The sequence below is a fragment of the Colius striatus genome, chromosome 8 (genome assembly GCF_028858725.1).
Source record: "Colius striatus isolate bColStr4 chromosome 8, bColStr4.1.hap1, whole genome shotgun sequence".
Classification (NCBI taxonomy): Eukaryota; Metazoa; Chordata; class Aves; order Coliiformes; family Coliidae; genus Colius; species Colius striatus.
The window spans coordinates 35997701-36011808 of record NC_084766.1 but is presented as its reverse complement, the minus strand read 5'-3'; the positions used below and the strand labels follow the sequence as shown (position 1 = coordinate 36011808).

At 38.6% G+C, this 14108-nt stretch overlaps 1 protein-coding gene across 1 annotated transcript; it reads left to right on the top strand.

The window, feature by feature from the left end:
- The first annotated feature begins 987 nt into the window (after positions 1-987).
- On the top strand, positions 988-5438 carry TEX36 (testis expressed 36). Its single transcript, XM_010195460.2, is given in 5 exon segments — positions 988-1038; positions 1564-1695; positions 3864-3944; positions 5195-5383; positions 5385-5438. Coding segments are annotated over 5 exon segments (507 nt in total).
- The last annotated feature ends 8670 nt before the right edge of the window (positions 5439-14108 follow it).

Sequence of the window (14108 nt, the reverse complement as noted above, 5' to 3'; positions counted from 1 at the left end):
TTGAATATCAAAAAAGCAACTTAGAAGTATCCTGTTCTTTACAGCCTGTTGAGACTTGGGAGGCAAAGTCTTGGTTTGTGCTTGGTTTAGTGAGAAGTTCTGCCTTGTCTACAGCTCAGCCTCGGGCTTCTTTCACAGTAAAGGAGGCCTTTGTGAAATAACCCTTACATTTTCATTGTTTCTTCACTTCCCCAGCCATAAAAACACGTTACAGAATGTTACACATTAAACAAAAGTCATGTTATACATTAAAAAAAAGTCTACCCCATCCATCTTAGGGATTGTCTGTAGTATAAATGAACAGACTGGGGACTTTCCTGGCCAGCACACAAGTTTCCTGGTGCAGATGGCATCCATGCTCTAGTGGTGCCTGCTACCCAGCAGGGCAGCCACCTCCCAGTTCCCTGAGGGACACAGTCCCTGGTATGTTACCCTGAATCCCTGCCTGAGTAGTGCTTGCTGGCAGGGTGTGCTGACAGTTAAATAGCTTAGATATTTACAGGTCAATGCTCAAACTTGAAGGCAAAATTATCCTTAAGTTGCTGTCAGGTTTTGTTTTTTAACAAATATTGTTTGTGTATGTAACTAAGATGTGGGTATGTGTAAACTGATTTTAAAAAGAGCATGGAGTTACATCTTAAAAATAATACACCTAGTGCCCTTGTTTATTCTTAAAAAATGACCCTCCTTTCTTCAGATACTACCCTTTGGATTGTAAAGTGTCATTGAATTAATTGTGCAGAACTAATTATTTTTTAAGCAGAACTCCATTTCTCTCACATTGTGAGATAGTATTCAAGACTTTTACTTTTTTTTTTCTTCTCTGAAATCGATTGCTTTTAGCAATGTTGCCTTTGCTGGTCTGGATTTTAGTGAAACACCAGAATCACTTAGGCACACAGTCAGGGTGGGACAAGTGGCCACCATGGCAACCAGGGTGCCTGGGTTTGCCAGGCAGAGGTGCAGGGGTGACTGTGGCCTGGAGCCATGCGCAAGGGCAGGGGGTCCCACCCCAGCGAGCAGCACGCTGGCATCTGGGTCAGGGTCTGGTGGGAGCCCCAGTGTCCCCATGGGGCTTTTTTGTCCTTCAGCTCTCAAAATAGCACAGTTCTAAGGGGGACTTCGTCCTTCAGCCAGAAAAAAAAGTTTTCCATTCTTGATGTTTATGAGGAAAAAGAGCCTTTCATATTGAGATGAAGTGTGCTAAAGCAAACTCTGGCAGGCTTTTTTTCCCCAGTTTTACTACAGCAGAAGCAGCATGGGGGGGGAAAAAAAGTTAAATCAGAAGTGGTTTTGGTAGATGGTTATTATCACTGTATAAACAATTTTCAGAAAGTTCCTGGAGAAATAATATTCGTACCTGTTTTGCTAATCTACATCAGGAGGTCTTTATGGTAGGAGTTGTGTGGAGGAGGCGTCTGATTTCTCCAGCGGCCACTAGATGCTGCTGCAATCCAAATAATAAAAAATGACTGGGAAAACAACAATTTTGACCACATTTCTGATCTATTTTCTTCTTCTTGGCTATTTTTTTAATGGGTTTCAATTTTCATTCCTTTCTAGTTTGTCCATGTTGGAGTACACCAGGGTCAACTGATGTCAACTACAAGCTCTGCACTAAAACAAGTCCAGAGCTGGGGAGCAGCTCAGCATCTCAAAGATGAATTGCCACTAGCATACAGAACTCGGGAACAGGTGAGTTACTGTGGCAATGCAGTCAATTCACAGAGCTCTTTTTTGCAAGATATCACTTGCTGAGCTATAGAGTAAGAATAGCACTTACACTTAGCAGTTGGAGCAGACTGGCAGACTTTGTGCCTTGGGGAGTAAAATTGTTAGCTGTGCTGAGGAAGAAACATATTTCACTTTTATTCAGTTATAGTTTTGGATACTTAAAGTCCTGCTGTAATTACTGCTGATTTCCAGTATCAGTTACTTTTTCTTTTTCTTATCTACCATAACCATTTGAGATATGTTTATGTGTCAGAATATATGATAATCAATGTCAGTCCAAAACCTGTGTGTAAAGCCTCGTAAGAATGTTTCACTGAAATTTAATAATCTGTTTTGAATTGAATGTCAGATATTCTAGGTATTCAGGCAAAGGACTATTTTTTTGGTCATTAAAAAATTAGAAGCTTCCCATTTGACACATTTTTAAGGCTTGCTTAAAAATGAGAAGATTTGAGACAATTTTAGAAACAAGTAAAATACAGTAAATAGAAGTATTTAAAATGTTACATTTTTATAAGTGCATTTTGATGTCCATATTTTATCATCACACTGAGCTTTGCTTTATCTACCCACTTTGTGCTCAAAACCTTTTCTGTTTTCATTTTGTATAAGTGTAGCAGTTATATTGAGTTCATTTCATAGATTTTGCTATAATGAAGAACAGAAATGGTCTAGGAACATTTAATAGAAAAGCTGGGGACTAGTAAAAAGGAGAAGGTTCTACTGTAACATGAGTAGACCTTATGTGGATATTACATATTCCTTTCTGTGGAGCTTCTGTCTGAAAAGGAGAACCAGGTTAGAATGGACCTTTAATCAACGCTAGTATGACTTTTCACCTAATGATTCATGGCTTATATTCATCAGCCCTTAGCTGTTAACTTAGTGGAATTCCTGTCATAAATCAAGGATTGCAATGAGGTCAGCAGTGAGAGTATGAAGATACATTTAGGCTAAGATTGACATGTACCTGCAGTAGGATGTTTTAGTAAGTCTTTCATTTTACTGACTTAGAAGGTGCTTATTTCTAAAAATACATGCATGAGAAGGTATACATTGAATTTACTTATCCATTGGACTACAGTCTGGTGGAATCTGTATGAGAAAACAAGGTAGAGGATGTAGAGAATCTGCCGAGTGTACCAAATACCCTGAGACGTGATGATGCAGCTGACTCCATGCAGATAAATTTTGCATGTCGTGGCTCTTCTTGATGGACATTCCTCTTTAGAACTGATTCAGGTTCACTTACTCTTGATACATGTTTTGAAAACTGTGTTACGTTAAAACTTGCTTTTCTGTTTGGAGGTGGATATTGTAGATGAAATTAAAAACATATTCCACCATGTTAAAAGTCAAAATTGCCAGAGCATTCACAGAAGAAAAACCATAAAGTTCCCAGCATGAGGCAGGAAAATAATGCCTGGGAGGAACAGAGGCAATCTAGTAGTCCAAAAGAGTTTTCGGTGTTTCAGTTTTCAGCTATTTTAATAATACTGCAATTATATATAAACAAACTTAAAAACCCCCCAAACAGTTAAATTACATTTAAAATAGTTCTTTTACAGTTGTCCTTTTTTCTTCTAAAACTCTAGTTCCATTTTGGAGACTGTATGAACATTGTGTTAAATGAGATTATAAATTAGTTATGCAATTAATACCTCCTCTACTTCCCCTGCAACAAGCAGCGTACACGACATTCAGTACATAAATCATAGATTAATTCAGTTTTGAGGTCCCTTTTGTAGTTCATTTTAATTAGCTTTAGGCTTACTAGTGAATCAAACAAGGCAATCCTGATGTGTCTAGAATTTTACTGCTTGCACACAGAATGGATAATTTCTTTTTTGATATTTAACACCTTTATATTAATCATGTGTACATTCAGCAAGTTGAGGGAATGCAAATCCTCTTGATTTTGTTAAAAAGAAATTAAAATACAGGGGGTCCACACTATTCCTTATAAAATGATGTGCAGTTGGAGATTTAACACACAAGTATGACTTCTTTGTTACGACAGAGGCAGCTGTAATTTCAGCATCTGTCAGAATATAAGAAATAAGACTAGTAGACTACAAAGAAGGTATGTGAAAATTCATGGGTTTTTTGCTGTAATTTCTGTTTTTCAGAAAGCAACGAACAACAATTTCCCCTTTTCCTCTCATGATAACAGACATTGTCTACAGAACGTAGGAGAGTATTTTGATTTTGTAAGTACCCAGCACTGAGAAAAATTAAGCAAGTTCGTATCTCAGTCTGATGGAGATTAAACACAGTACCTGTTCTTTGTCCTGCAAAAATTATAGGTGTTAAAAACTGTGAGAAGACAAAAATGTAAACAGCAAAGAACACCCCCTAACATTTATTAGTATAGGGCTGGGACTTCTCTGGGACTGGCAGATGTACACAACAGCACACATGGTCATTGAGAGTGACAGGATTCAAGGAGAAAAAAACTCCATGATTTGAGTCTGTAACTGGCATTTCCTAGTGGTCCTGATTTTTATGTCTTAATGTGGTTTTGTACTCAGTTACATGTTCTATTGCTTTGCTAAAAGAGATTGGCTTTGTGATGAACTTTTAGTAGGGCTCTGAGCCACTCATAATTCACAGTCCCACATGTTTGATTCAGACTCATCTTTATCATAAATTTAACCAAAAGCTATGGGACACCCACTATGTATCTCCAGAATATATTTTCCAACCCACATCACTTTCTAATAAACCTATTTAAATATATGTTGCAGAAACCACAACTTTGACTAGAATATAAATTGTTTTGGGCTTCTCTGTACATGCAACAATGTCACGTTTTAACACTTCGAATGTTGCCATCTTTCGGGGCAGCAAAACAAATAGCGCGGTTTATGAGCTAATGAGAAGAGGAGGAAGCAGCAACTTGTGGTATTGAAAGTTTGTCTGACTTTGGGCTCCCTTTTTTGGTATTCATTATTCACTGAGTAGCCTTCATTTCTGTGTACCGTGGGCAGTGTCTCATAGTTTTAGAGATACCAATCAACCATAGTTTCAAACAAATTTCCTGCAAGCTATGGAGTGTGAAAATCTGGCTGGTTCTCTCTCTGTGTTTGGATGCACATCAGATAGCTTTGAAGATTTCATGGTCTGTCTCAGTTTCTTTATTCAGCCTAAATGTAAAATCATTAACCTATCTCTTTGGGTTACTCTGACGATTAATTTAGCCAAGTATAGCTAAACAGCCTCAAGTATATAGTATGCTAAGTGGTTTATTAGTACTAAGAGGTGAAAGGTGAACAGATTTCCTGTTACATATGCAGCCAGAAACGTTCATAGAGGCAAGCCTCATAATATTATTTTTAACTTGCTAAAGATCAACCATGAGTTCTTGAAATCACTGTGGTAACAGCTTCCTCAGCTTCCCAGTGGGGCATCTGTGAAACTGGGCTTGCAAGTCCTATGAATATTTCTTTCTTTTTTCTAGGGTTTGGGACTGAGGAAGGTGGAACCAGAGAGACAGCAACAGAACTCGCAGAACTTCTTCCTATGGGCTCATGAATCAGTTCCTAGCAGCAAGGATGGCTTAACCATTTATCAGACATCATTTGTGAAAGATCAAAATACCAAGAGCACATTTTTCAGGCGGTATCCAAAACACCACTCAGAAAAAATGTTGCACTGCAAAACTGGTTCCTGAGAATGAAAAAACCCTGCAGCCAGACAAGTAATCTTAATGATAAAAACACCTCTGTAGCACTGACTTGTCATCATCAGAGCCTTTTCCTGAGATCTGAACTACTTGTTGCTCAAATGGAAGATGAAATAAACATTTGTGTGAAGTGAATGTGGTAGTACAGCGGAGAGTTCATTGAAATCAACAATCACCTGTTACTCTGAAGACATCCATTACTATAAAAGCTTTAATGAAGAGGAACATTGTAAGGAAAAGCATGATTGTACATTAGGAATACCTCTATTAGAGGAACAGAGGTAGTGATTGTACTTGTGTTATTTGATACTAGTCAACCCTCATCTCAATACAAAAGCTCCTTCAGCTTCAGGGTCAGTGTTACGGCTGCACCTCAGGCATCTGTGTTGACAGAAGTATATAATGGAACTGGATCCATGGGGATTTACCACAACAGGGAGCCAAATGGGTAAGAGGATAGCTTTTCTAAAAAGTTTCATGTTTATGAAGGCAGGTTAGTAGCCATTAGAGAAATTAGATAAAACAGAAGCTGCACTTTAGATTGCTGTGCCAAGTAACTGTAATGTTTGGTTATAGCACAGCAGCTGCAAAAGTAAAGAAAGAAAGGAAATGGTAAACAGTGTTTGCATGCCTGTGTGTGCTTTCACAAAATATGAGATGTCATTCATGGCAGTAAGGGATAAAAAAAGCTCAAGTGGAAGTGGAAGGCTGCGTGAAGGTTTGAGTTTGAGGTGGACTGGATCTGCAAAGTACTCCTGTACTTCCTAGGAACTTGTATTCCTAAGGAAATGAGTTCAGAACCAGTCATCCAAGCACTCCCAGAACACTTACTGGCCTTTGGGTATGGAAGGCATTAGAGTCAGACCTCCAAATGATGTAAAATGGATCATTTCCATCAACATGAATAAAATACTAAACCAAATTGTGTGTCTTAAAATATACTAGAAATAAGTTTGTTGCTGTGTAAAATAATGCTGACTAAAAAAATTTAACCATAAGTTTATGAGGTAATTTCCTTTGTTTACAAGATAAATGGAAAAATAAACCTTAAAATTCCCTGCACTGCAAGAGATGCCTTAAAAATGAGCTGTGTTCAGAAATGCTTTCAGCTTGTCAGTGAACAGATAGACTTTTTTTTAGGTTAGCATGCAATGGCTGAATGTGATGGCGTGTGCCATCAAAACAGATTGAATTTGAATATTTCCCCAAACGTGTAGCAATTTTATTAGCACATGCTGAAATAATAAACAAAGTTCCCCCTACTGAAGTTCTTGGGGTGCTACACAACCCATAGAAATGCAAAACACTAATGAACAATGTAAAAACAGATAAAAAGCCAAGTAACATAGTGTTATTAAAAAGAATTCTATTTTCTCAAAGTAAAGGCAGCTTGCCTGACAACTCTAGAGTCAGAATTTCCAGAGCTTTAGCCAACAATTTCATCTCCAAACTGAGTCAAAACTAAAGTGTGTGCCAATCACATGGTAAATGAAGTACCCCATGCTGTTTGGCATACTCAAGAGGGCAATCTTGGACCTTCATCAGAAGTAAGAAACACATTCTTGCTCCATTAGTAATGTTTATCTGTGGTTTAGCATTACAACTGGATATGGCAAAATAAATTGCTGTAGTTTGTTATGCCCTAAAACACAGACAGAAAGATTCCAGATTTCTTTTTTTCCCTCTTTTTTCCCCCCTTCACATTTGGACCCAACCATGGATTTTTTTTTTTAATGAACTGTGGATTAAACATGTTTTCAATTCTATTGTGATAAAGATTCCAGAGGAGAAACTGGAGAGATTGTGAAACCTCTATACAAACTGAAACACACCATGGGTTAAACAAAACAGGTGATTCCCACATCTCCCATGCTCTGACTGGGTTTCTTGGATAAATGACATGAGATACAATACACTGAATATCCAAATGAATGACAAATGCCCCAGATTAAGTTCCAGAAAGTCATAGCCTTGCATACTTTGGATAGAAACCATCAGTTTTGCTTAATCTTGTGGTAATGTCTCTGAGAAGAGTGCTCTACTGAGTTAAAATATTTTTGCAGTAAGGCATTTTTTTGCTGCTTGGCAGATGGAAGAGAGGGGAGGAGAGCTGGTAACTCCCAGAAAGGTTTCCCAGTCAGTGCAGGAAGGTGCTTCCAGCTGGTCAGTAGTTGGGGTCAGATGGCTGTAGGGAGGCCTGGTAGAATGAACGTACTATGGGTTAACTCAGCCAAATACTGCTCTGGAGGCATAGAGAGTGTGCTCTAGGCAGTGCTGATAAATATGGACTTTTTTTGTACCTTGATTTGTCAATAAAAACCCCAAAATATAAAAATAAAATAAAAAAATAGAAACTCCAGGAGATTTTGTTGCAAAATTTCCCAGAACATTGTTATCAACACCTTGAACACAGCCAAAACCACTTCACAGAAACAACAGGCTTCATACTGTAATCCTTTTGAATGAGCAGGTATCAGTGCCCTCTGTTTTTAATCCTGAGCCTACATCAGTTTAGGGACTGTCTATACAGCTTCCTTAACAAACTTTTTTTGTGTTAATTTAAAAGTGTTTTCAGTATGTTAGCTAAAGTCACAGAACTCAAGCTAAATTGATGAAAAAATGTTAAACTAAGGGTCTGCGCAGGTGGCTAAAAGTTCCTTTGGTTTAAGGAGTTGATACTCATCAGCTGGACCCCATAACAAGCTGAGCTTGGTGATTAGTGTGGCTAAGCTGAAAGCAGCAGCTTTGTCACTGAACTTTCCATGCCTCGGTTGAAGATAGCTTGCATCTCAGATTGCAACGGTACAACTGCATTGAAGTGCATTGTCTTGTGCTTGTGTTTGCATGGTGATGTTCACTTGCTTAAAATCTGTTTCTTTTTTTTTTTTCTTTGCCCTGGTTGCTGATAACTAGATCTGAGAACACGACATCACCCAAAGCTGCTGTCTCTTGGAGCATGTGGCCTCCTGGTAAGTTGGATGTCAGCTTTTATATGTTTCATTTATGAAATGATGCAACTTATGAAATGCTTTTAGTAGTAATTTTGAGCCAGATAGACAAACTGTTGATGTTGTATGATAGCGGATTCAGTTTGGTGAAATAGGAGGCAAGATTTAAATATTGTCTTTTGTTGACTTGGTGTCTAAATTAGAGATGCATAAAGCCTGAACTGCTCAGCCTGTGTGGAGAGTTGGATGGAAGGAAGAATGCTGCTGCTAGTGGAGCTAGCAATTCAATGGAGATGCAGCAACTTGACTTCTGCTGTCATCTGCTCCTAATCTAATCATTCTGTGTTCATAACTGAATCACTCTGTATAGCTGAAATGTTGTTTCTTAGCATGGACTCTCAAGGCTAGTCTGAGTGAAGTAACTTGGTATAAATATTGCACTGATGATGAACCACTTGCGGGGCTGCATGATTCCACAGTACCAACACTGTTGTTGATCTGTTTAAACCCAAAACTGGTGCTGACTTGATTACAGTGATATGGTTCAAGTGTGGATAATCTTAAGGTTTTATCAGTTTTCTTGTACTGGATTAATTTTTCCCTAGCTGAGCAAAAAGTTGGTACAATTGTGATGGTGCCAAGGTTTAACTGGACGTATAGGCCTGTATTTAATAGAAACACATTTGATCCAGTGGCCATGCTGGTTGACAAGAAACAGAATTTCTGAGCTCCAAAGTAGACACTTGAAATATTCCTTAACCTCCCTGCTGTTGTTGTGTTATCTAATGAGTAGTAGATGGCAAGTAGAGAGACTCATTCCACTCTGGAATGGGAAAGGAGCAGACAGAGCTGCCTTATCCCAAATTTCTTGGTTTATGCCTGCTTCCCAAACAAAGTAATAAAATAACAAGATATTAAAACATTAGTTCTGGAATACCTAATTAAATTGAAGTCTGTTCAACAGGGAAGTAATCCTAAGTGACCTTCATTTGGATGTATGGCAATAGTGAGTGAACCATTAAAGCACTCGTTTTATGATTCAGGCAGGCAGTTGTGTAGCATTCATGAATAAGTGTGATACCAGCCTTCTCTGTTGTTTGATCATAGTTTGTTATACTTCAGTATACTCACCTCAAAGCGAAATATCTCAGATTATTTTTTTCTTAAGGTGACACAGTTTGAAATATGTAAATTACAGCCAAAGAGAATCAAAGACATGCCACTCAGAGGGCAACTCTGGGACACACCTGGTCCAGCTTTCTGCTCAGGCCAGATCCTTGTCAGCATAGGATTGGCTCAGCTGTGGCTTAGTTGATCTGAGTCTAGAAAGCCTCCAAAGAGAGAGCTTGCACAACCTCTCCAGGTGGCCAGTGCCAGCACTACAGTGCAGTTCTTGAGCACATTTTCCTAATATCCATCCTGAACCTCCCAGTCTGCCCTGAGACTGCTGCCTCTCAGTGCTTCGTCGGGCATAGCAAAAAGGTTGGCTGCATCACCTTTGTAACTGTCCCTCAAGTAGTCACAGACTGACCTTAGCCTCATCACACCAGGAAAAACCATTTTCCTCAGCCTCTCCTCACAAGTCATCTGCCTCTGAGCATCCTACTTTTTGCTAGATCGTGTTCTACAAAGGGTATATGAAGAGCAGCTATTATGTCTCTGTGTATAAGCTTAATTATTACAATATACATTTGAAATAGATTCTGTTCTTGTATTGTTTCAGGGAGAGGGTTATGGTTTATTACTCAGTGGTGCAAGTTTTCTTTTCTTTCCTCTTCCTGAAGCTGTCTCGTGCATAGAATATTCAAATGGTCATTAAATCGGCAAAAGAATTTCACATGTATACATGAGTGAGCATGATGTTCTAGCCCAGGGGTTAGGACATGACCAGGCTGCCCAGATCAAGGTCCTTGTATGACTGTTAATTTTGAAGTAAATATTAATTGAAGCAAGGGCGCAGGTCTGTCTGCTCACAGATGAGTGCTCAGACCACTGAACTAGAGAAAGCCCTGTGCTTGCTTTCAAGTCCAATGTTTAACTGTTTCGTACAGTAGCAGGTCTGGCAGAAGGGGTACAAAGTGGTTGTTTCTCCAGACTACTATCAGAAGAATCTTAGGAATACTGGTGCTTTTTAGTTTTCCTTGCTGTGGGATGTCTAGAAATAGCGATATGATGATCATGAAACACTTCTCTAATAGCAATGAATTAATCTTGTAGTAACCCCCTGAAGTATTTAAGTAGTAGTATACATTTTGCAGATGACTTCATAGTGGCATGAGGGTGATTGCTCAGTCAGCAGCAAAGCCATGGATGTGGAGCCCTGACTCCTAGACTTCTGCTGTAACCAGCTCTTCTTTTCCCGTGGATAGATTCACTGTAGAGTATTTAGAGCTTCATTAGAGACTTTCTTGCCTGCCGGTGTATTATTGTAAGAAACTAATGGGGGTATATATGTGTTTATGATCCCTTTTAATATGCTGTAGAATGAGAGACAAATTTTGTAACTCAAACCATTCTATTTCTGAAATGGATGCCTTTTTTTAAATTTCAAATGAACATCAGCTCTCTGCTCTCACTACTCCTCCCCCGACTAAGATCATGTTTAGATTGTCCAGTATACCTACAAATGGCATTGCCTGCTATGCAAACAGGCCAACAGAAGTATCAAGTACAGTGCTTAGATGTAAATTCTTGTGGGCTCAGGCTCCATAATACTAACCAGACATTCATGCCTCAAATGGCATTTTAGGCATGCATTAATGACCCTAAGCGACAGACCTTCTCATCTTATTGCTTAATTAATCAATGGCCCAGTGGCACATTGGCAGTGCTCTTTTTCAAGCTGTGCCTCCCCTCAGATGGTAATCAGATGGTATATGGCTGTATCTACTTATGGGAAAGTCAAAACCCAATAAATAAAGTTTAATTTCCTGATTCCCCTGGGATATAGTGATTCTTTTTAACAATGCTTCTTCAGTTGAGTTGAAATTAAAAACCAGCATGATCAACATATTGCACAATATTTCATGGATGGAGTTAAGTACCAGGTTTAAAGACTTATTAAAAAAAAAGAGGACTGGTGGGGAGAAGACTGTTGATACAGAAACAGAATATTTTCCATCAAAAATGCCTAATCCTATTTTTGTTGCTGGTTTTAAATTGTACATTTTTAGCTTTTAAGAATTACAGTGAAGGTTTTCCGTGCAAGCGTGGCTTAAATTTTCATTTTAAAATAACCTTAGAATCGTTTGGAATAGAATTCACGTTCAATTGTAAAAATATTTTGTAAGCTGCAGTACAGCCAGGCGCCATAAGAGGGCAGATGTGTAGAACAGCTCTATTTCGATATGTGTTAACATTAGTGCAAGATCTACCATAGTGAGTTGAATTATTGGATTTATACTGGTACCAGTGAGCTCTCAATCGCGTCAGAGAAATGCAACCACTGGATTCAGACACAAATGGAAACATGTAAGTCTCATGGGGTTTATGGATTTAAATATCTTTTTCCAGTTGCTCATTTTGATGCTTACAAAGTTCAAAGATTTTTCAATCCACAGTTACTTTGTTTTGCCTTTCAAAGTCTATAATCTGACCACAGTTACTTATTTAATCCCTGACAATATCCATCAAATTAACAAAACTAGTTTTTTAGTTTACTGCTTAGATTTAAATCAACTTCTTATTTTTGTAGTGTCAGGTTTTCAATATGTAGTAATGTATGCTACAATTTTTCTTTATGCCTCAAGTTAAATTCAGGCTTAAATATAAAAGAGCTTTAGCCTCTGGGTTAAATAACTCCTTATGAAATCTGAAATTCCGTTCAACCTATATTTGCCTTTTTCAAGTTAAGTGGAAAAATGAATGAAGCCTCTTTTGTTAGAGGAAGAAATGTGTGTGTGTACTTTCATGGCTTAGATGATCCCATCTTGCAAGAGTACTTTGGAGGGACCTCACCACTGTGATGTGTTCCTACACACTGAGCTTGCGCCGAGGTCCTCACCACGAGATTACATTCAGAAACACCATCTTGGAAAATAGCTGTCATCTCCCCAGTCTGTATTTGGTTCTGTGGTTCCCAACCCCTAAGCATCGCAAAAGGGAGATTCCTGCTGAGTTAAGCAGAGGCTGTCCTGAAACCTGGGAGTCCTCCATTCCTGTAATGACTGGAGAATGAAGGCTTTTTATGGGCAATGCTATTTCTTATGAAAGTGGAGAAAAAATTTCCAGCATCTTGACCTGAAAGAGGAAGATGAACATTTCATCCATCTCACATAATGAAGTCCCTGAAGTAGAAGAGGGCTTGTTATGCAGTGAAGGCATTAAGAGGCACAATTTCTGAGACAAATCCAGTCCTTCAGATGCAGGAATGACCGTGTGACAGCCTGACCCTTCTTGCCATTCAACCGACCCCACTTCTTCCCTCAGACTGGCACCTGCAGAAGGAATTCAACCACACTTCCTACAGCATGAGGCAGCTCTAAGTTGCTGCAGAAGTAAATATTCTTAGATCACAGGAGGCTGATGCGGAAAAGAGGTGTTCTGTTGTCCCCAGCCCCAACGGGACACAGAAGGCAAATCCACTGTGTTCTTTAAAATAAGTTGTTGCAAGCTGATAGGTCACAAAAGTGGACACTTTTGTTACATATCCTTCTACAACACAGCTTTGGACTATCAAGTTGGTTTGGAGTGATAATTTAAGGAGGAAGAACTTCCTCATCTCCATTCTCTCCCTTTTTCTCTGGTTGTTCCTATATTTAAACTATCTAGATTCTGATCTTACTGCCAAAGTGGATATCAGAAGCTAATATGGCAGCTGTCACATAGGCAAAGATCCTGCTGAAATCTGTAAGAATAATTCATGTGTCAGAACACAGGCCATCTGATAATTTTATTTATCTTGGTGTGCAGATGTCCTGTTGGATAAATTCAGCAGAATCTCAGCCCAGTGCCCAGTGTATGGTTTAAATGCTGGTATCTAGTTGTCACAACTATTGATGTCCTTAGTACACTACACATAGAAAGTCTGTCTTCGCATTTTCTTTGCACTCTAATATTGAGTATCTACAGCTTTCTTAGTATAGTGAAACCCTCTCTCCCTTTTCCTGACAGTAGGTTCACTTGACAACATTGCTCTTCTACAAAGACGCAAAAACTTTTACAGCCAGCTATGTTTTGCTATTTCTTCCCTACTTCTCCCCTCTCCCCTTTAACTCTCCCCAGTAGGGTTTTTGCAATACATTTCTAGAAATATTATATGCACTCTGACACAAAACAATATCTTCAGCAGTAATAATAAATTAGATGCAGTGGGAATTTAAGCTTGTTCTTTTGTCCAAGGTGATATAATAGAAGTCATTCATAATGAAGAAAAAAGTAATTGTTATGCAGCATTTTTGTATTAAACATGCCTCCCCAAATTATCCAGAGTATAAAAGAGAATGTTTTTAGAGCTTTGTTACAACCATGGTTGAACAAAATGCATGTGAATGTCCTCTTATTTGCATAAATAGGATTTCTTCAAATACAAACCATTTGTATTGTGTTAAGCTCCCTCAAGCCTTCCAACCTCGCAAGACGTAGAGCAGTTTGATCATTAATCAAAACAAAGCCAAAATCAATAAACATGCATAATCAGGAGTCTCTGATTCCAGTATGCAAATACACTACATATTGATGAAATATTTCTGAATCTAAACCAGTTTCACTCTTTTTTTTTTTTCTCTTAGAAGTCCCTGAGC